The 21,320-nt window shown below is 46.3% G+C and overlaps 5 protein-coding genes and 1 long non-coding RNA gene across 12 annotated transcripts in view; 4 read left to right on the top strand and 2 right to left on the bottom strand.

The window, feature by feature from the left end:
- Nucleotides 1-1,187: 1,187 nt before the first annotated feature.
- Nucleotides 1,188-4,348, top strand: LOC117643535 (aldose reductase-related protein 2-like). The gene is made up of 7 exons (XM_034382465.1): nt 1,188-1,545; nt 2,650-2,817; nt 2,944-3,147; nt 3,263-3,513; nt 3,596-3,758; nt 3,837-3,934; nt 4,009-4,348. Exons 1-7 carry the CDS (start codon nt 1,441-1,443, stop codon nt 4,067-4,069), a joined length of 1,050 nt encoding a protein of 349 aa, XP_034238356.1. The 5' UTR covers nt 1,188-1,440; the 3' UTR covers nt 4,070-4,348.
- Nucleotides 4,208-8,201, bottom strand: LOC117643533 (DNA replication licensing factor Mcm5). The gene is made up of 14 exons (XM_034382462.1): nt 7,937-8,201; nt 7,581-7,707; nt 7,379-7,507; nt 7,110-7,282; nt 6,869-7,024; nt 6,706-6,790; nt 6,386-6,629; nt 6,111-6,304; nt 5,601-5,741; nt 5,339-5,515; nt 5,120-5,238; nt 4,908-5,036; nt 4,555-4,825; nt 4,208-4,461 (listed from the first exon to the last, which is right to left on the bottom strand). Exons 1-14 carry the CDS (start codon nt 8,089-8,091, stop codon nt 4,360-4,362), a joined length of 2,202 nt encoding a protein of 733 aa, XP_034238353.1. The 5' UTR covers nt 8,092-8,201; the 3' UTR covers nt 4,208-4,359.
- A 148-nt stretch (nt 8,202-8,349) lies between these two features.
- LOC117643534 (retinol dehydrogenase 12-like) lies at nt 8,350-12,150 on the top strand. Its single transcript, XM_034382463.1, has 7 exons — nt 8,350-8,819; nt 8,955-9,073; nt 9,152-9,301; nt 9,372-9,476; nt 9,553-9,762; nt 9,845-10,058; nt 10,139-12,150. The coding sequence occupies exons 1-7, from the start codon at nt 8,719-8,721 to the stop codon at nt 10,290-10,292; spliced, it is 1,053 nt and encodes a 350-aa protein (XP_034238354.1). The 5' UTR covers nt 8,350-8,718; the 3' UTR covers nt 10,293-12,150.
- A 432-nt stretch (nt 12,151-12,582) lies between these two features.
- LOC117643606 lies at nt 12,583-14,252 on the top strand. Of its 2 annotated transcripts, none has more exons than XM_034382587.1 (6): nt 12,583-12,973; nt 13,047-13,141; nt 13,212-13,392; nt 13,774-13,841; nt 13,946-14,050; nt 14,129-14,252. In XM_034382587.1, exons 1-6 carry the CDS (start codon nt 12,817-12,819, stop codon nt 14,156-14,158), a joined length of 636 nt encoding a protein of 211 aa, XP_034238478.1. In that variant the 5' UTR covers nt 12,583-12,816; the 3' UTR covers nt 14,159-14,252. The 2 variants fall into 2 exon arrangements, with proteins under 2 accessions (XP_034238478.1, XP_034238479.1); XM_034382588.1 differs by having other exon boundaries at nt 12,592-12,973; nt 13,212-13,326.
- Nucleotides 14,221-19,114, bottom strand: LOC117643604 (inhibitor of nuclear factor kappa-B kinase subunit alpha). 6 transcript variants are annotated; one of them, XM_034382584.1, is made up of 16 exons: nt 19,004-19,114; nt 18,486-18,651; nt 18,025-18,227; nt 17,748-17,906; nt 17,547-17,659; nt 17,359-17,457; nt 17,181-17,288; nt 16,978-17,104; nt 16,707-16,904; nt 16,424-16,629; nt 16,195-16,340; nt 15,945-16,122; nt 15,702-15,860; nt 15,468-15,618; nt 14,863-15,335; nt 14,221-14,776 (listed from the first exon to the last, which is right to left on the bottom strand). In XM_034382584.1, the coding sequence occupies exons 2-16, from the start codon at nt 18,598-18,600 to the stop codon at nt 14,677-14,679; spliced, it is 2,535 nt and encodes an 844-aa protein (XP_034238475.1). In that variant the 5' UTR covers nt 18,601-18,651; nt 19,004-19,114; the 3' UTR covers nt 14,221-14,676. The 6 variants fall into 6 exon arrangements, with proteins under 6 accessions (XP_034238475.1, XP_034238472.1, XP_034238474.1 ...); XM_034382581.1 differs by having other exon boundaries at nt 18,486-18,680; nt 19,004-19,113; XM_034382583.1 differs by having other exon boundaries at nt 18,486-18,766; nt 19,004-19,095.
- A 250-nt stretch (nt 19,115-19,364) lies between these two features.
- The window catches only part of LOC117643607, a 40,801-nt gene continuing 38,845 nt past the window's right edge, over nt 19,365-21,320 (top strand). The window contains exon 1 of the long non-coding RNA XR_004587627.1: nt 19,365-19,568. This is a non-coding gene — a long non-coding RNA (uncharacterized LOC117643607). The remainder of the gene's footprint in view (nt 19,569-21,320) is intronic.

Here is a 21,320-nt window from a genome sequence, read left to right as displayed (position 1 = left end):
TGTGGAAGTTGTTCTTATAGCTCGCTCCGATTTTGTACGGGCCGTTGGCCAAAAGCGAAAGCTTTTCCCGCCCAATCACAGTAGTAAGGTGATTCGTCTTGGGGACGAATTGCCGATCGCCTACAGTTGCCTCGAAAAGTGGAGATCGACCCGATTTCGACGCTTGTAGGAGAAAACAAAAGAGACTCCAGTTTAGCACGCCATCGCGTCATAGCGCCGGGAGGTCCCGACCCCGACCACCCCGACGCGCGCAAAGGGCTGTCAAACCGTGTCAAACTGTCCTGTTAAAATGTTATGACCCCAACAATGGAGGGGTGGGGATGTTTACGCGCTTTGACAACAATGCCCCCGAGGCTCGCGGCTGTACCGTAGCAGTCTAGGCTATATTGACGGGGTTTGGGCTTGGGCTTGGGGTTGGGGGAAGACCATCCCATCTGTCAATGCCAAGTTTAGGTCTAGTCACCATGGCAACGCAAACATTTTCAGCGCTGCCCGCGCACGCCAACGTTCCGCCAGAAACTGCTCGTGCATGCCTCTATTACGCTGAAACTTTGTAACCTTGTTTTGTAAACTCGCCAGTAAATCAGCGATAGTGGTGGTAAATTCTGTTTATTAATTTTGGCGGCGCAGAGCTTTAGCTTCGCGTGCACCCCTCCATCCCCTCAACTCCTACTCCTGCCCCCCGCGCTCGTCCCGTCGCAGTCTGGCACTCGCTACAGCTTTGCAACCGGCTTCGGGACTTCCCTCCCGTTCGACCCGAGACATGGATCAAGCTCTAGACGAACGCGAAAAAATTCATAAACGGACTTGACGCCACATCCGTTGAGAAAGTATGCAGTTTTGTGGCCGAGAGCGCTAGCCTCGTGGCGGGCGGTGCTCAAGCAGGGCGACGAACACAGCCGGGGCGACACCGCTGGGCCGCAGAGACAGACGTCGGCGACGATGCCGTGGGTCGCCCGAAGCTGTTCCCAAAGGGCGGTTTCATCGCGCTGTCTCTGTCGCACTCATGGGGCGTCCCGTAGGGGTGGGAGAGAGACAGAGCGGCCAAGTGGCCCTTCGGAATCCAGGGTCCGCGGGGGTCTAGGCCGCGGCGGTGGGGAGGGGATCCCGCGGCCGCGGCACAGGGGTAGCAGCAGCAGGGGGCTGGCGGTTGGCGTGGCGGCTGGGCCGAGGCGAGGCGGCCGAGGAGCCGAGGCAGTGTTGCGCGTCACCGCGCTCAGCCAGCAGCAAGGCGAGCAAGGCACCGCGGCCAGAAATAACTGACTCGAGTTCGACGCGGTGCTCGCTGCTCGTGGCTGCTCGGCGCGCGGTGTTTGTCTGCTTCTCTGGTCCTCTGGTTCGACGGGGTCCATCGCGACGCGTGGAGTGGGACGGCCGGGACGGCAGACGCAAGGGCCAAGGGGGCCGCCGAACGCGCGGAACGCGCCCACCAGTGCAGTGATGCTCTTCTACTGGGGCACCAAGCCCGCGCCGCACCCCGACATGGAGTACGTGCAGCTCGCCTCCGGCCACCAGATGCCCGCCGTGGGCCTCGGCACCTGGCAAGTGAGTGACTGCGAGTCGCTGTCGTCGCCCTGTCTCACTCGCACCCCCTGGGCGTTCCTTACAAGTGCGAGAGGGACAGAGCGACGACGACGACTCTCGGAATCAGTCTTCATAGCACCTGCAGCAGTGTGTTTGAATGAACGGGAGTTGCCGCGGGTGAGCAGGTTGGTGGTGTGTCAGTGACTATCCTATCGCACCCGCTCGTATAACACGTGTCTCTGTCCCCGGCGCCGACCGCCTCGGACATCTTGTTGACAAGGGCGTAAGTGTCGCCATGCCCCCCCCCCTTGCCCGGGCTTTCGCGCGTGAAACTAGCACCCCCTCCCCCTTTTACTCCCTCTTTCACGCAGTGTGAGTGGAGGCGGGCACCCCCGCGATGTTACCGCAGAGGTCAGTGAACCTTGAGTTTCACCTTCAATGCCACCCCGTCACCACGCGCATCATCTTCTTACAATTGATAGACGTGTTTAGCGAATGTCCCGCACACTTCTGCGACAAGAGGAGTGGGCAAACTTGAGGTCTCAACAACTCTCTTCCCACCTCCGCCGAATTAGGTGTTCTGATAGGGATCCCAGTGGGGTTGGCTACTGGATGGAGGCGGTGTGGACAGTGTCCCCGCGCGGCGTCCATGGACACGCGCTACGCGGCGCTACGCGATCCGACAACGGATCCTCCGCGACGTCGCCAATGTCACGGATATTGTCGTCTTTGCCAACCCCCTCCCCCTTCCATATCCCCGGGCCGGGGCCGCCCCGCCGCGTCTGCGTTGTCTTCGGTTGCCTTGGCCTTGGGGTACCTTGAGGCCGAGCGTGCAGGGGCACTGGGGCGACGCGGCGGCCTGACGCAACACGCAAGCAAACGAGGTGGCGCCTACCTGAGGTCGCCTAGCTTCACCCTGTAGACTGTGTGTGAGAGACAGAGCGACGAAAACGACTCCCGCAATCAGTCTGCGGAGCGCGCAGCGCGCGAGGCCGAGCGCCTGCGAACTCGGGGGTAGGCAGACCCGCCGCGCTCGGACGCGCTTGGAGAGGCTACCTGCCAGGCGAGAAAGCTTGAAAGGGGAGTGCAGTTTATCTGATGGCTGTCCTTGTCGGTGCGTTGCAGGCGCGGGCCGAGGAGATGGAGCGCGCCGTGCTGGACGCGCTGGAGGCGGGCTACCGGCACTTTGACACGGCCTTCAACTACGGCAACGAGAAGGACATCGGGCGAGTGCTCAAGGACTGGCTGGATCAGGGTCGCGGCAAGCGCGAGGACCTGTTCGTCGTCTCGAAGGTTGGCAAGAGCGCCGTGCGTGTGTCTGGCCGCGCGCGCCAGTCTAGTGTCATTTTGCTTTCATTCGTTTCGGTGGTCTGCCGGGCCACGCCGACTGCAGGCCAACTCACATGCCGTTCTGTCCAGCTGCCGATGTTCGGCAACAAGCCCGAGCTGGTGGAGCCGTACCTGAGGAAGTCGCTGCAGCGGCTGCAGCTGGAGTACCTCGACCTGTACCTGGTGCACCACCCGTTCGGCGTGCAGGCCGACGCGTCCGGGGAGGTGCTGCTGCTGTCGGAGGACGGCTGTCCGACCCTGGACCCGGCCACCGACCACGTCGCCATTTGGAAGGTCATTTGATACCCTAGGACACGCCGTGGAGCAGTGGCGTCGCAAACAATTTGGGGGTGAAAATAAGGAACTAAGACGCCCCCTTGAGCCATTGGCTTGCCGTTGCCTGCTGCAGGAGATGGAGCGGATGGTGGACCTGGGCCTGGTGCGCTCGCTGGGCGTGTCCAACTTCAACGTGGCGCAGGTGCGGCGGCTCGTCAAGGCGGCGCGCGTGCCCGTCTCCGTGAACCAGGTCGAGCTGCACGCGTCGCTGCAGCAGGCCGGCCTGGTGGAGGCGTGCCGAGACCTGGGCGTCGCCATCACCGCCTACTCGCCGCTGGGCTCCCCCGGCGCCCAGTCGCACTTCATCAACAAGTACAACTACAGGTGGGCCGTGTCGCGGTCACATCGGAGTAAAATTTTTTATGAGCTTTTCTTATTTTTGAACATAATTTTGGACCCCCTGCAGCGCGGACAACTTCCCCGACCTGCTGGGTCACCCGGTGGTCCGCGAGCTGAGCATCAAGTACCACAAGACCCCCGGCCAGTTGCTGCTACGGTTCATGCTGCAGCTCAAAGTGGCCGTTATACCCAAGAGTGCCAACCCCACTCGGATACGGGAAAATATCAATGTAAGTATAACTTGTTCGTAGAAAATAAAATTCTCTTAAGATTTTCCCATGGAAATTGACTCAGAAACTTGTCAACAGGTTTTTGATTTTGAACTCAGTCCCGAGGAGGTGCAGTCCATGAGAGCGCTGGACAGAGGTGAAAGTGGGCGGATATTTAACTTCTTCTTCTGGAAAGGGTAAGTCCATTTGAAGCCACCTTATATTCTTTAAGAGTTGACAGAATCCTAAAAATTTTGGGTCTGTGTTTCAGGATAAATAAGCATCCCGAGTACCCATTCCCTTTACCAGATCAAACCGATATAACCCAGTAAAACTTAGCATAATTTATTTTGCATATGCAAATTATTTTTTTATGCTCATTATTTGCTCATTTGTTTAGAGGCTGTTTCTCCTCAATATTAGGAAGGAGAGATGATATAAATTGGCTGTGTTCAGAGTTCAAGCTTATGTAATTTTGAAAGAATCAGAAGCACAATTTATTTCTTAAAACTGTAGCATAAGGCACATTAAGAAAATTAATTTCAAAGACAGTAAATTAATTTTAAAGACATATCATTAAATAAAGTTAAAACATACATAAGGACCGGGTACAGGCAGTGATTTAAATTAATCTGTACAACATTTTCCTCTGCATTCTGTGCTGAAGTTCTCCTCGTCGGATCATTGTGTAAATCACTTTCATAATGGCTCTTTCAGGATATTTCTGAATGAAAAAGGATTTAGAGAAACATGGGATTAGGTTCTGAAAACCGTTTTGCATAAACTTATCTTAAATATATGTTTTAGAACATTGTACCTGTTTCAAAAAGTCCTGGACAATATTCTGCTCAGACACTTGAGAGCCAACAGCAAATCTTCTCTTGAGTTGTCGCTCGATACGAGCCAGCTGTTCTGTATCTTCTTCTGAAGTGAATCCTTCAGCACCCGCAAGGGACCCCGACATGGCAGCATCAAGTGTTGATACTTGGAATAATCGAAGTGCTTCATTGACTTCTTCTTCTCCAGCAAAAGGTTGAAGCTTCATTTTGGCAAGGGATTCTGAGATACGCACAACTGCCTCCAATTGCCTATGAACGAACATAGTGTGCTACAGGTGTTCTCACTGAACATTTCACACTTAATTCATTAACTATATTCAATATACATTACCTCACTGTGATGGGGATGGACATTCTTTTATCAGTCTCAACTTCATGTTCCCGAGTTCCACTCCTCATCAAAACATAGCGGTTCTTAAGTTTCTCACCCGCTTCTGGAGAAAGGCGTGGACCACAGCGACTAGGAAAAGGGAATGCATATTAGTACAGCAGTTGCACACTAGCCTCCCATATGGTATTTGCTATCAAAACTTTAATACTTACAGACGACAATAGTTAATAAACTTCTTGAATACTGGCAGAGATATTTCTCCTTCAGTTGCTGCTTCTTGCAAGGACTGTCCTGCATTCATGTGTACATTCATGATGTGTTTTGCAAGTGTCTGGAAAAAGGATAAAAAACCCCTCAGAATTGCAAACACGCAATGCATAGAACAGAAAAAAGTAATACAGTATGTACTGGTTTATTGATACAAAACTTACCACATCCCTATTCTCATTATGTTCATCTTTGACAATGAAGATCATGTCAAAACGAGACAAGATGGTGGGCATGAAGTCAATATTTTCTTCACCTTTAGTCTCATCCCAACGACCAAAAATGGAATTAGCGGCAGCAAGCACAGAACATCTGGAGTTCAAGGTAGTTGTGATTCCTGCCTGTAAAAATTTATTGAAGTATTTTGATCCTGTTTTACTGTGGATAGAAAGGGTCTAGGATATAATGGTAGGCTGGGATAAATACCTTTGCAATTGAAATGGTCTGTTGCTCCATGGCTTCATGGATGGCTACTCTGTCATCTTCCCTCATTTTGTCAAACTCATCAATACAGACAACACCCCCATCCGCTAAAACCATAGCACCTCCCTCCATTACAAAATTTCGCTGCAAAATGAAATAAAAATTGAATTTTAAATGCTGCAGTATTGCTCAGGACAGGTAAAGAATTTGTCTCAAATCTAGTCCATCAGATGGCCCCTCGCTCAAGCGTCAACAGAGAAGTTTCAGGTTTGAGCTGAGAGTACAAAATGTGCTCCTCAGGCAAACCAATGGCGATCATCACAAAGACTTGTTGAATATATTTATTAGACTATTGGTAATTGGGGAAAGACTAAATGCATCAGATGGCCCCTCGCTCAGCTGTCAACAGAGTAATATCAGGTCTGGAGCTGAGAGTACAAATTGTTCTCCTCAGACAGACTGATGGCGATCATCACATGCGGTTAAAAACAAAGCTAGAAGGAAAACGCTTACGGAAACTGGGTCTCGTGTCACAGATGCAGTAAGACCAGCAGCAGATGAACCTTTGCCAGATGTGTAGACAGCAATTGGTGCCACCCTCTCTGCAAATTTAAGGATCTGAGACTTTGCAGTACCAGGGTCTCCAAGTAGCAGAATGTTGATGTCTCCTCTTCTTGTGAGATTATCAGGCAACCGTTTCCTTGAACCTAGATGGGGAATGCAGAGCATAAATTTTTAAGAAGAACTGACAGGTGAAATAATACTAAATAAATTGCAGTGGCACATACCACCGAACAAAAGGCAAGTAAGGGCCTTCTTGATGTCAGCAAAACCAAAAATGCTAGGGGCAACACTCTTGGCTAATCTTTCATAAATGTTGGGACTTGCAGCAAGCCTGCGGAACAGATCTTCCTCCTCAGGAGAAATAGTAACACCAGTGCTGTGGCCTGCCTCATCACTGTTTACATGAATTCCAACCACTCTGAGATAGGGAGCCCTCACACCCACAATTCCCTTTTCTCTGCCATCCATCTGTGAGACAAATGAAAACTGAGTTAAAGCAGAGGTACTTTAAAGAGAAGACGGCATGAAATTGAGAGGAACCTACCCTTCCTTGTCTGGCAATTTTCTTGATTGAGTAGATACCAAGTACAGTAATTCGATTACCAGGTACAACACGATCACAAAGGTACCTGAAACAAAAATAGAATGCAACTTTTCCAGACTTAAGAACACTTGTGACATGCAAGACCCCAAAAGAAATAACATACCTGTCACAATACATTGACAGATGGCGGGGCATCTCTCCCTGAGGAATGGAATCAGGAAGTTCCTGCAGTTTCAATGTCTGGAAATCGACGCAGTTGCACTTGTCTGGCATGATGAAAAATGGATCGAGGGGACATTTAGGACGACCAGCTTGCTCTCTGAAACAACACAGTAAATCCTTAAATTTTGTAAAACAAAAACTAGTTAGAAACAAAAAAATTTGTGATTTCAAATAGTGCTTACGTGTTGCACTTTCTGGGCATGGCATAGCCATCCAAACCAGGCCTGACGGTCAAGTTAGGGATTACATTCCGGCATGATCGGCATTGGATAGCAATTGTGGTTGCTTTAGCTCTGATACCGGATGCTGCTACTACAATACCAGGGATCTTCACCAATCGTGACACAAAATCAGACTGAAAGAAAAATTTACGAAGAATAAATTGTTAGAAAAAGCACTTGACAATGTAAAATTTAAAACAAAAAAATCGAAATAATGCATGTCAGTGTACCTTCATATCACGAAGGGATAAACAGTTTGCATCAGAAGAGATAAGGATTTGGATGTCCTCCACCTTCTCTTCCCCCTCTGGACGCGGCGCAGTGACTTCGTCGGCAACCTCCTTTGCAGCTTCTTCAAACTGAAAGAGGATGAAATCTTATGATGGGAAACTGAAAACTTTCAAGAAACAAGTTTCGGGGCAAATAACTTACTACAGTGAGATGTTCGGTAGGTTGCTTGTACATTTTATCAGCCAGAGCTTCATCAAAGCTGGCCAAGTCCTCCAGGTTGACTTCCAAATAATACTGGCCAAGGTTGTACTGTCTTTTGAGGGCATCTCTGCAGATGTAGAAAACAGTAAAGGAGTGAGCAATTTGAACAACTCAGATTAAAAGAAGCAAATAAGAGAACCCGACACAGGGGGCCAGGGTAGGGGTTAGAAGAGTAGTAAAATCCACATCCAGATGTCATGGAGCGATGAATTCAATTGTAAGTGTCAGACTATTAGAAGCTAATAAGCAAATAAAAAAATAAAATGCACAGAATTTAGAACAAAGGAGTATTTTACCTGTATTTGTAGTTGAAGTTGCCTTCATGAAACTGGCGCAGGAAGTCTTTAAGTTTCTTTTTCGTTCCAAGAAAGGTGGTGTTGACATCACTTTGATGATCCTCGCCGGCAAAGTTGTCGGAGAAAAACACACCAGGATCGTCAAACCCTTCCATTATGCCGACCTAAAATGTTAAACGAGTGTCCGGCGTAAGCGGCAGAAGCACACAAAGGTATTTTCTGGGTGTTTTGGCGCGAAGCTCGAGCAATTTGTAGTGTTGCCAACACCGAAAACGCAAACATACTATGACAAATTTAGGTCAAAACTTGGATTTGAAATGAAGTTCTTTTTCATGTGCAGGGTGTTTGAAAATCGAAAAAGATCAAAGGATGTAATTCGTAATCTTCGGCACGGGGCAATGTGTGCAGCATAAATTTTTGGAGCGCAGGCGTGCAGTATGAGAAATACTACATTGCGTGCTAGAAAACAACAAAAACAACAAATGAAAACAAAACAAGTGACGCCAAGCGTCGGGGGCGTTGTTGTTGTAGCGTCTGCTGGTCTGCTGCACTGCACTGCAGTGGTGCATCGCGTCGGCTTCCTCATTTGCTTTCAATTGCGGCAATTGGTGGAGGCGAGGGTGGCGCAATGCGTCCGCGGTCGCCCCTTTTTCGGGCGTAGCGGTATTGCTTCGCTCGCTGCGAGGGAGTTGTGCCTGGGAAGAGGAGCGTCTAACCATACCCAGTGTTGTTGTGCAGCCCTGCAGCCCAAGCCTAGACCGTAGACAAAGGCCCAAGGAAAAATGACTCAGCCCACGAACACCATCAGCCTGCCCCCGGACCCGTCGGAGAGCTGGTGGCCTTACATCATAGCCACCATCGTGGCCATCATTTCCATGCTCAGGTATGTTGTCACTTGTTGTTCGGACTCTCTGAGAAGAAATTCCGTTACAGTGCCATCGCCTATCAGCAACTCCTGCCAAATTTTTCACGGTAATCTTTTATGCATCTGCATTGTTCGATTATTGCATTGTTTCAGGTCCTATATGGGAGGTAGAAGTTACAAGAGTTCAAAGAACCTTACAGGAAAGCTGGTCATTATTACGGGTGCAAATACTGGCATTGGGTTTGAAGTGGCCCGTGACATGGCTGAAAGAGGTACATTTTTCTTCAGAGATTCTTGTCAACTTCTGGCCAATTACAAGTATTTAAAATTTTGATTTGTTCCTTTCGAAGGTGCTCGAGTTGTATTGGCCTGTAGAAATCGTATAGCAGCTCAGACAGCATCATCTCGAATAACTAGAATGGTTCCAAATGCTATTCTTGACATCCGTGATTTGGATTTATCATCTTTACAGTCTGTTGTTGATTTTGTACAAAAGCTTCGTAAGTATGATAAACTGTAAAATTAGGACCAATTAAATCCACTATTTTAACATGTCTGATTGTCTTCCAGCATACAACAATGTCAACTACCTTATTTTAAATGCTGGTGTGGTGTTTCACCCTTTTCAATTAACAGAAGATGAGTTTGAGACACATTTTCAAGTTAATTATTTAGGTGAGATAAAATGATCTGTTGAAAGTCTGTCTTCTATACAGGGACGCATTTGTTAATTTTAACCATTTTATTATAGGCCATTTCCTGCTGACCAGGCTGCTGATGTCTAAAATGTGTACCACTCCAGGGTCACGGGTTATTTCCATGACATCCCAATCACACTTTGCTGCAGACATATGTCTGCATGATTTGAATCTCCAGATTAACTACTCACCAAGGAAGGCATATGGGCAGAGTAAACTTGCTCTATTGCTCATGACTCAATATCTGGGAATGATGTTGCAAGGTAAAAACTCCTTCTGCAAACAGCTAACAAAATTATTTCTGTAAAAGTGTGATTTCAAGAATTATTATTTTTATTTTTTCAGGAACAAATGTCAACTTTATGGCTGTCAACCCAGGATTAGTGAGAGGAACAAAACATGTTTCGAGTTCACCAGTTCTCAGTGAATCTTTTCTTCTCCGGATGGCCATGCACCCTTTAATGTGGCTTTTCATGAAATCACCAAAACAAGGAAGTCAGTCTGTGATTTATGCAGCTCTAGACCCAGAATTAGATGACATCCGTGGTGCTTATATTTGGTGAGTGAACCTTATTACAATGTGAAACTCATGTGTCTTATTTCTCTTTCTCATTCCTCTTATATTAATTTCACTTACAGTGATTGTGAAATTGCCGAGCCTTCGCCATTGGCTAGTGACAAGAAGCTTGCTGCTGACCTCTTTGAGAGGTCTCTCAGCCTTGTAGCCGCAAAAGCAATAGCTGCAGGAGTTTCTCAGATTTGGAAAACCGATAAATCTGATGCAGAGAACTAAAGAGATGTGTCTTTTCATTCCATAAATTTTGCATGAGAACATGTCACCTGCATAACTCTGCTAGAATTGTTGAGATGATGCACAACTAGAACTTCATCATGATTCAATCTAATATTTGTCTTTGACATTGGTCAAATTTATTAAAAATGTTTGGAACTGCCAAGCAAACTTCAAGTACTTGATGTTTTCCAGTTGATCATCACCTCAAGTTTATAAGATTCATAAAATGTAAAATAGTTTTTCTATTAGTTGTGTGTGTTCCGAGTGCTTTTTCTAAACCAGGAATTTTAATTAGGTAACTAGAACAAAAAAGTCAAAATTTTGCCAAAGAACACTGACAATTTATGTGACAAATGTTTAATCTCAACACCAAAGAGTTTTTGTTTGTTTTCAACATTTTGTATTTTGCTTCCCTACATTCCTTTTTCTATTATTTATGAATTTATGGCCAGGGATCCTTAACTTACCTCAAAAGGGCATCATAATGTTATCGTACGAGTTAAAGTTGTAACCCTTAATTAACTTCCGAATTCTTTTCAAAGGGATAAGTTTTTTTTTCTTGTGTCTCGAATTTTTGTGGAGATACTTTTGGAAGTATGCACAGTACTTGCAAAAGTCCTTATGAAAGCAGTGTTAGTTAGGGGCTGTTCATAAAATACGTCACGCGTTTTTGGGTCATTTTTGACCCCCCACCCCTCCCTCATCACAACTTCGTCACATTCGGCTGACCCTCCCTCCCCCCCACCCACTTGTGACGTATTTTTTGGGCATGAGCGAGAAATCACGCAAAATGCATGAGTTTATTTCATTTTCTCTTAGTCTTTACACAATAGAGTAAAATAAACGCTTCCGTAAGTTAAAAACAGTTAATTAACTTCGCGGGAGGGCGTTTTCATTGCTTACCCACCCGAAAATGTCGTATCAAACCTGTATTTTCAAAAATACGTCACAAGACCCAACACCCCTACCCCCCTCAGCGTCACAACTCATCACACCTCGCCGATACCCCCACCCCCCCTAAAACGCGTGACGTATTTTATGAACAGCCCCTTAAATGTTAAGTAAAGTTAAGGATCCCTGTTTATGGCTATAAGATTTACATCTTCTGCAGGATCTAGTCCAGCTGTATTAAGTACAAATTTTTCATTCCATTCATGCAAGTACTAAGTTTGTAATGACAATTTTGTCAAAAGTTCACTTTTTATCATTTTTACTATAGGTTTATCATTTATTTTTTAATGAATTTTACTCAAGGCATGTGCCATATTTAGGTTACATTTTGATTGAAATTAATAAATGCTGCTGTTTTTTAAAAATAGAAAAAGCATGTGTGTATTTATGTATTGTGTGTTCAGGTGTGTTCATGCTCATGTTGCCTTGGGTGGTGTAGCGTAGCTGGCTCGACAAAGATCTTGTAGCTTCTTGTGTTATGTGTCCACTGAGCTACGTCACCAACGCGCCATGAGCGTGATAGCACCTTTAGTGTAACTTTCTTATTGTGTGTTTTTGTGTGTCTTATTGTTTATTTGTTGTGGTATAGATTGGCTACCCTTCTTTCCCTATAAGTCATCATTGAAGGGAGTACTTCTCATTATAAGACAATGCCAAACTAGCGTTCTAGTCAATGCTCCAAATGCCAATGCTTCCCAAAAGTATGGGAATAATGTAAGTTAAATTGTCTATAAATGTGTTAAATTATTCCTGTGATGTGAATTTTGCCTCATGTGGTCTAATCCCTCCAGTGTGTGACTCGATATATTTATTGTCCATTCATCCTGACTCAATGAAGCCTAGGAGTCATTAATCAATAAAGGTTCCAGTCTCATGAAAGTGAGTTCAAGGAATGTAGAACATCTGCTGTGCTGGATTTAATTTCCCCAACCCTTCCCAGCTATGCTATAAATTAAAACGGAGGCGCTTCAACCCTCCCTGGATAGGCAGACAAGACTGGCGCTCTGCTGTGTCTGGTTATCTGTGGGATTTCGGGTGCTGAAACGGAACGCCTGTCAGGTAGGCCACCCAACCACCACGCCTCGCACCGGCGCAAGCATGTGGCCTACCTTGCCCCTGAGGGTCGGGTGGACGTGTGCGCTCTTTTGTGAGCCCAATGGGAGGCATTTGGGAGGCAGTTGGAGTTACACGCCTCTGGCCTCCAGGTGCTCCATGTATAGGCAGGTCCCGCGGTCGTGGGCCGAGCCAGGCCGAGCGAAATCGCATGACGACTCTTGATACGTATCGCACTTTGCGGTCACGAAACCGGAGCACGCCTCGCGCCGCGCTGCGCTGCGCCGGAACACGCCGCCACGTCCTCGCCCGCTCGCAGGTCCACTAGTCCACTCCACTGTAGCGCCTGCCACTCCACTGGAGACTTGGCAGTCGGCACGAGGCGCGCACTTCCCTGGCCGCCACGAGGTGGACGCTAGGCTGCCTGCCAGCGCCTCGCCACGCCTTGCGAGCAGCGCCGGGCAGGTAGGCAACGCAGGCAGCACGTGCTGCTCGGAGACTTGACTTGGCCGTCATCGCCATGGCCGTCATGAGGAGGGCTGGCGCTCTGCTGGCCATCCTCGCGATGCTGCTGCAAGCGCCAGCCGGCTCCGGCACCTATCCCGATCTGGGCGACTTCAAGAAGGGCTTCAAGTCGAACGTGCAGCGTTGCGCCAACGCGCACCGAGTTCAATTGTGTAAGTGAGCTATCGAAAAAAAAACAAACTCTAAAGTCATCCTATGACTATACTAATTTTTATTCACTACCAGTGCAAGTTATGGCTTTGATGGAAGCCCCAATAGCTGCTGGGTACGACAGGAACTCAAAGTGTTTCATTTACTGCCTCATGGACAAGTATGAAATGGTGAGTTCGATGTCAGTCGTCGTCGCCGTCGTCCTAGTTCGGGAATGAACTTCACTCTCGGTTCACCCAGGTGACGCCGGATGGGGAGTTCATGGACGGAAAGATTCGTCGCTTCGCAGTGGACCTACCCGACAGCAACTTCAAGATGATCATGAAGAAGAACCTGGACTCGTGCCTGCGCGAGGGTGGGTCTGAGCGTCGCCAAAAAACCAAGGAGGCCAGTGCGATCCACGCCGTCGATCGCCTTATGAGTAAAAAGAAAAAAAGCCCCTTTTTCTCACTTGGCGGCACTGGCACTGGTCCAGCACTGGTTGATCAGCATGACATTTTGGCATCGCATTTTCATCTCACAATACTGATGCTTTAATTAATTAATTTCATACTCTGACTGAATACAATGGAGTAAGTGGTGATGGCATACTGTATTGTACATAATTGTATATAACAATAATCTTCACTTTGTTTCAAAACGGGCAACAGTAGAAGTTGACATGCTCCAATCTTGTTTCCGCCTTACTAACTCACTGCTAGTGCAATGAATGAATGACTATTAGATTTATTTTACCAGTAATTTTAAGCCAAACTGAATTAAATCATGCCAGATGACAAATACATACTTTCTTTACTTCCAGATAATGAAGACATCTGTGAGAAGTGCTACCAGTTTGCTAAATGCTACTATGATCGAGCAAAAGTTAGGGTAAGATGTGTTTTATTTTTAGAGATGAGACAAGTCTCCATTTGGCCTAAGTCACACAAAGCAAAAACAGAATTATTGCAAATTAAAGTACTTGTCTTTAACAGAATGGAAATCAGAAGCAACCCTACCAGCGATTGACCAACTACTATGAAGGATCCTCTGACAAACTATTCAACAAAGTAGGATCATGGGCCCGAAACCAATGGAATGTGAGTGTGTCTCTTACCACTAGTATTGATAAAATAATTACCACCCTCCAACTTAATGTGCTGAAAAATTCTTTACAGCAACCCAGCAACGGGCCAAGGGGCATATGAAATATAAATTACTAAAAACAAAAAACATTCAGCTAAGCTTTACAATAATAATTCCACCAAAGGAAAAAAAAACAATATTTATTTTAGAACAGTAAAATAAAACATTTGATTTCAGATTATAAAAGAAAGTGTCTTGAGCACAAGAACAACACCTTATCAAAGTCAGTTCAGTTGGTTTAAGTATAACAGAATAAAAGCACCAAATGAACCAAAGATCAAATCAAAGAGATAGAGAGAGACAAATAACACAGTAGGGTATGTAAAGATAAAAAAAAGATAAAGCATAATCAGCAAGATCAAAATCAAAACAATAATAGTAAAAACACACAAAATATAAGGCACATAGATAAGGCACTGCAAAGCCAACAATTTAAATATACCAGGACACTTTGTCCTCTCAAAAATTGATTGAGCAGTTGGTTTATTATACATTTAAATGAAAAATAATAAGATCTTTAGAGACTCTTAATTAAGGGCACTTGAATATGACAAAATGAATATCAGTACTAGCCCAGGGCCTATGACGTATCTGTCTTCAGAAAACTCCAATCCAAAGATGTATCATCTTCATTGACAGCTTTCCTAAATCGACTGCAATCTTCTAGAAGTTCTTGCGTTCTGCAATGTCAAAGCAAGAACAATCTTTAGATGGAAAAAGAAATACCCTGTGCTCTAAAAGTGTACGCATTTGCACTAAGACTTACTGCATACGAAGTGATTTATTTTCGTTAATCATTGACATGGTCAAATCAGCATCTCCAGATCCAGAATATTTTGCAAGAGACAATGTGCTTCCTTTTGCTGAGCCTTTAGCATAGCCACTAGCTATACCACTGTCAATGCCATTGGACAAATTTATCTGTCCCAGTTGTTGCTGCAAGGATGTCAAGTCAAATGCTGGTTGGGATGACTGATTGAGACTTGTTTGAGAAACAGCAGCTAGTTGGGATGACTGATTGAGACTTGTTTGGGACACAGCAGGGGAGCAAGGGTTGAACAGGGACAGTGACGAAGCAGTCATGAAGTGTGACAGTCCATGTGGGGGCACTGGAGGTGGGTGGTCTTCACTGTAAAGGTTACGGCTGGAGTGACTGCGATAGGGTGGATGGGACCTATCATGAGAAGAAAGAGGATAGTTAGGGGTAGAGGGAGAACCACCAGGAGAATATGCACCATCCTGCAAAAAGTAAGGGTGAAGATTCATATACAAGAAATGATGTACAAAAAATTAAAATTCTTGTTTACAGTGGGATCTTTTTAAGAATGGCAAGTAGATTAAGAGCACATTTTTACTTTGCTTCATACTTACAGCAAGTGAAGATTTAAGAAGGTCCCAGACACTGCGCTGCCTTTCACGATTTGTATTCATAATCTCCAGTTTCAGGACACTAAGCCTGTGTGACAAATCTTCAAGTTTGGGTAACAGCTTTACCAAGTCATTCTCACAATCAATCAGTTGCCTGAAATTTAATTTTTAATAATGAAATAGAATAAGGTGAGTTTTAAAAAAAATCTATAAAATCTCTGTAGAAAAATTACTCACTTCAAGTGAGTGGTTTGTTCTTGATCATGAAGAAGGACATCTCTTTGCTTTAAAAAGTGGTATACAACTCTTGCCATTTCCTTTGAATCTATCAAAGATGAACGTTCTGATGCCGGTCGTTTCCTCAATCGGTCGAGTAAGCCAAGTCCAGTTTCTAATCTAAAATTTAAAAAGATGATAGATGTATCAAATAAATTATTTCTATGTAAAGAAACCAAATCTGATACACATTTTTCCACCTACGATGAATTGAGAACAGGATCTTCTTTCATATTACTGGGCTGGGCAGACTGAAGCTTCCTTGCCAATTTTGTGACTTTTTGCGTTTCCACTGTTAAAACTTGAGTTTTGCTCAGCAAATCACTGTATTTATTGTTTAAAACATCCATTTGTCGTTGCCAGTAAACAACATCTGTTTTGGCTAATAAAAGTAAAAGATTAGAGAAGAAGGAACAAAAAATATCATGTGTTTGGTGAACCTTAATCTACTCACTGCTTAATTTTGCTCTCTGAGCTTGTGTTGCATCAAACTTGTAAGCATCAACACAAAGTTCACGAAGAGCAGTTATGGCATTTGACTGGTCAGTTATCTTCTGGCTTTCCCTGACAACTTTTTGACACTGTAATACAACTGATAACCTGCAAAGCCAGACATATTAAGACATTGTTAAAATGCACATTGATTGGGAAGCTTAATCAGTGGCCAGCACCTAAGAACGTACAATTTTAGTTTGCAGCCCATCAGGAAAGTTTTGTAAAGTTTGCTTTCTTGTTGTAAAAAGAATACTGCGTGGCTATATGCTCTTCTCTGGAATACATATTCTAGCTTCTCATGAGGCGACTGCAAAATATTTGCCACTAAATGTGGGAAATTTGGTGGTACTACTGGAATCACCAACTCACCCTGCCTAAACACAAACAGTGATTCCTAAAAAGAAGAAAAGAAACAAAAAGTTACGAAAAATACCACTTGCAACAGAAACATTAACAATAAAATTTACATACCTGAGATGTACCATTGAAGCACTGTCCCAGCAAACCATTTGAATCAATTTGTTGACCATTGGCTAACACAAGTTCTTGCTCTCTAGCAGGGACTTTGGTGTCATTTTCTATCCATTCTCTCAAAAGTGACAATGGAGTGGAATCTTCAACAGCATAACTTAGCTTAACATAAGTCACCATGCAGAACACACGAACAACCTAACATTTACAGAAGCACAATTAATTTTGGAAAATCTTTATCAACTTTAAAGACCTAATCCATGGTACTTACTTTTTTTGCCAGAACTGACTCAATTTCATTGAAAACAATCACTTCACCATTTGAATTTTTTCCTCTTTTCTTTGGATCCCACTCCAAAACCAATTTCAACCAGTCCTCCATATCTTTCTTCAGGACACTAAACATCAATATTGAAATGAATCAAAACAGTTTTTACAGTTTTAAAATACACACAAACTTGGATTTTTTCATACCTTGAAATATGGTTTTGGGGAAATAGATGAGAGCTGAATTCTATTTTGCCTTTCTCAGTCTGATAAGCACATATATGATCCTTGGACTTCTGCTTAACATATCTCATCCTGTAACATAGAAGGTAATAAATGTGCTCCAAAACTATAATAAAATTTTGTACTTAAGATCATTACTTACCATGCAACAGGAGCCATGTTAGGGAGGAAAGGACGAATACCAGTGATCACTTCATGAGAAACTAATCCTAAACTCCAGTAGTCCACAGAAGATGAATATCTAGAAATATAAATTGATAATTTTTAGACCCTTGTTTCAATTACATTAATGAGGATGTCAGGAGAAGTAGCAATATTAAAGGTACTAACTTTTCATTAGTGAAAAGCTCAGGAGCAAGATACTGAAGCGTTCCAACAAATGATGTACAAGATGACTGATCTAGTTCTTTTGCATAGCCCAAGTCAATGAGCTTGTAGATAGTCTGGTAACAAATACAAAAATTTTTTAAAAAAAACCTAGAATAAAATTAGGACAAGATATTTAAGATTATGGTAGAAAATATTGCTTACTCCAGAGTCATTTTGGGCAAGAACAATGTTTTCTGGTTTTAAATCCCTGTGGGTTATTTTCTCAGAGTGAAGATAGCTCACAGCGCTAGAAACATTCTGAATTAATTTACGGACATCATTTTCTTGCAGTCCACAGGAATTCTCAGGGCGGTTTAACAGCTGTAAAAACAACAAGAACAAAATTTGCCGAAATTGTAGAAAGAAAATTAGGTAGTAATACATATTTTAAGAAAAACAATACAGAAAATTGTTCTCTTGCTCTGAAGGAAAAACGAACCTGCCGCAGATCCCCCTTAGAGCAATATTCCATGCACAATATGGGCAGGACAGATGGTAGCTTTGCAAGATCTTCTGGGAGAGGCAAAGCTCTCACAACATTGGGATGATTTAATCGTTGCATTATTTCTACTTCCTTCCTCCATCGTTCCTTCTGTTTTGTGTTCAGTAATGTGTCAGCACCACATCGACATTTCTTCAGAGCTGTTGGTAGAGCACACAGGTAAGTTGTAGCCAGTAATTGAAACAAAATCACCACTAAACCTGCTGCCACAATGGACATTTACAGACTCTTTAGAGGCGAAAGCAGCCAGCCAGGACGGATAGGATAAATTAGTCATCAACCAAAAAAACCTGCTTGTTGCAACGCTGGCAGGCTGACCGTCCTGGCAGGTGACTCAGACCATTGCAGCAGCCATTTTACAGGAAAAAAATGGTTAATAGAGAGATGCAGGCTATTACCGATCGTCTCATCGCCGTTCTTCTGCCTCCATAGCGTGACGGTGCCGAATCCGCCACTGCCCAAAACTCGCTCCCTCTTCCAGTTCTTCACCTCGACGGGCTCCTCGAACGACATCCTGGCCCTGGATTAATCCTGGCTGGGGAAGGACGGAGTGTCGAGTATTCCCTGCATAAACAAAGGCCTCTGCTAGGTACCTTCCAAATGAAGGGAACAGGAGGCCATCTTTGTCTGAGTGCGAAACCTTTGGGTATCGATGACAATACTGAGGAACAGGAATCTCCTGAGCAGAGGAAGGAAAACGGTGCTCTTGCATCCTCAATGACAGTTTAATCTTATCTTGAGAATCAGCCCGGAAAGGCGTTTCTGCTTGTTTACGGTGTGTCATGAGCCGAGATGCAGACCGCCCGAGAATGCAACCGCACCATTCCTAACTCACTTAGTTGTCAAGCACACTTTTCTCCGTAAAATAAGCAGAGGGTATGTGGCGGTTTCAAAACGCGATCAGTCTGTTAAATACCTTTATTCCTAACTCAAAAACTGCCCAACCACTTTCGCACCGCACTTCTTTCATCAACCTCCATTGTTGTCCAAACTATGAGAAATTAATGAGGAGGCTTTGCACTACACTACACCAACATTGACATAAGAAGACATCAGTGAAAGCTACGTAGCCAAAGCTACATACCCTGCTCTGGAGTAGAAGAGATCAAGTTTCATGTAGTATGCTTATTATTACCTGTTTACCAGTATAATTTGTCTCTGCAATATGCCGAATACTCGCCGTTCCAGAAAGAGGATTTTGAGTCGGGATCGTTGCTTTCTTGTAGGACACCACAGTGGCGCCACCTTGTAGCCGGTGTGTGTACTTCATCTGTCAGACGACAGGGCGCACGGTTCCGCGTCGGTCATTGTTATTGTTTGAATATTGAATGTTTCTGCCCCGCGGGAAATCTCGGAACGCGTGACACTGGTGGCAGCGTGTGAGCGGACGCCAGCCTGGCCTTTTGTAAGTTAGAAGATACCAGTGGGGAGTGTTCAGTCGGAGAACGACGACGAAGAAAACACAACGCCGTTAAGGGCAGGTAAGCCATCTTCGTAAACATTGCGACCTGCATTCACAGGTTTTGATCTCTTGTAACCGGGATCGGGTATCTGCTCGTTGGCGCTGCGCTGTGCCGTGTCGTGACGTTGACGAACGATGTCCCGCTTCCAAAGCGGGCCAAATTCGATTGGCGACGAGACGCAGTGAAACTCGCGATTCAATTAAGGTCCTGCGTTTACCTGGTCGGCGGAGCAGGGAGTGAAAACAGGTTGATTGAGGCGGGCTGTTGCGTTGAGCAGACAAGGCGTGTTGGCGCATGGGGAACGGTTTAAAAATTTAGTTTGGTTATCGTGCGGGTATGCGTGTGCGCGTGCGCGTGGCGCGGGGGTGGCGGGGGCGGGGGGCGGCGGGAGTGGGGATGCAGGTGTAAGAACTGCTGGAGGCGACGGAGAAGAGAAGGACGGACCCGGAGGAGGGGGAGGGGGCAAGCGTAAGAAAGAAGCGGCACGGAGTGCGGAGCGGGGGAGGGGGCAGTGGACTGATTCCGAGAGTCGTTTTCGTCGCCGTCTCTCTCTCTCTCTCACCCACGCGGGACGCCCCAGGAGTGCGAGAGAGGCAGAGCGACGAAAACGGCTCTCGGAATCAGTCTGCAGGTCGCGACGACAAAGCGAGGTGCGGCAGGTGCGGCCACACCACAAAGTACGCGCGGGAAGGGCTCGGCCCGTTCAGAGCGTCATCCGGTAAACACACTTTACTTGGGACGGATTCTCTGTCGCTCTTGCACCTGTACGTGAGTGCGAGTGCGAGAGAGACAGAGCAACGACACGAGTGGAATCGGTCCGCTGCTGTGATGCAGTGTTGAATGCCAGTGTCGATCTGCTCGCTCTCTCACACTCTCACGGGATGCCCCACGAGTGCGACAGAGACAGACACGTGACGTCCGCTGGAAATTACGCGCGAAAACAACAGCTTGACGGCGGCCTCACGATCGGGCCGTTCCGTTCCTCTTTTGGACTCGAATCGACGCGGCGACGGTTGTCAGGCGCGGCACGTACAGTCCGTCCAGTACAGTCGACCGGTGTTGGGGAGAAGCAGAGCGATTGACGGCTGTTTTTGGTTTGGCTTCCATTTCCTCTCCGTGGTGCGAAGTTCATATTCACCAGAGTGGAGATGGAACAGGGCATCTCTCAGGGCATCTCATAGTTTTCCTAGGGCATTGATGCCACTAATTCCACTCCACTCTGGTGGGCGTGCGGGCGGCGGCGTGGCTCTGGACGGAGAAAGGAAAGAGAGGGAGGGGGGGTCATTGTTATGCACCGGGCATGGATGCATTCACTGCACTGCTGCACTGCGAGCGCTCGCAGCGGAACCGAGCCGCTATTCGGCTACCCGTCGGCTACCCGTCGTCGGCTACCTGACGGCCAAGCGGCGACGTCCGTCTATGTAGTTTCAAGCGCTATGGATACCGCACCCGCACTATCTTGTTGTTTTGAGTCTTATTGAAGGACGTTGGAGCGCCCTGAAGGCGTCCAGCATGCCCTGGCCCGTCTGGGCCGACTCGTTTCGGCCCACTGTCCGGTGGCGGCGGGTCGCCGTGGCGCCGCGGCTTGGCCGCGTCTGCGGCCCTGCGGTGTAGCGCCACGAGGCTGGTAAGGCACGAGCAATTAGCGAGCGTTGGGCGGCAGAATGCAGCAGGATGCCGAGAGAGGCCGCCCCGCCCCGCCCCGCCCCGCCCCGCCCCGCCCCGCCCCGCCCCGCCCCGCCCCGCCCCGCCCCGCCCCGCCCCGCCCCC

Source organism: Thrips palmi, unplaced genomic scaffold (genome assembly GCF_012932325.1).
Source record: "Thrips palmi isolate BJ-2018 unplaced genomic scaffold, TpBJ-2018v1 HiC_scaffold_17, whole genome shotgun sequence".
Lineage (NCBI taxonomy): Eukaryota > Metazoa > Arthropoda > Insecta > Thysanoptera > Thripidae > Thrips > Thrips palmi.
Note: the sequence above shows the minus strand (reverse complement) of the source record. Positions and strands in the feature narration are given on the sequence as shown.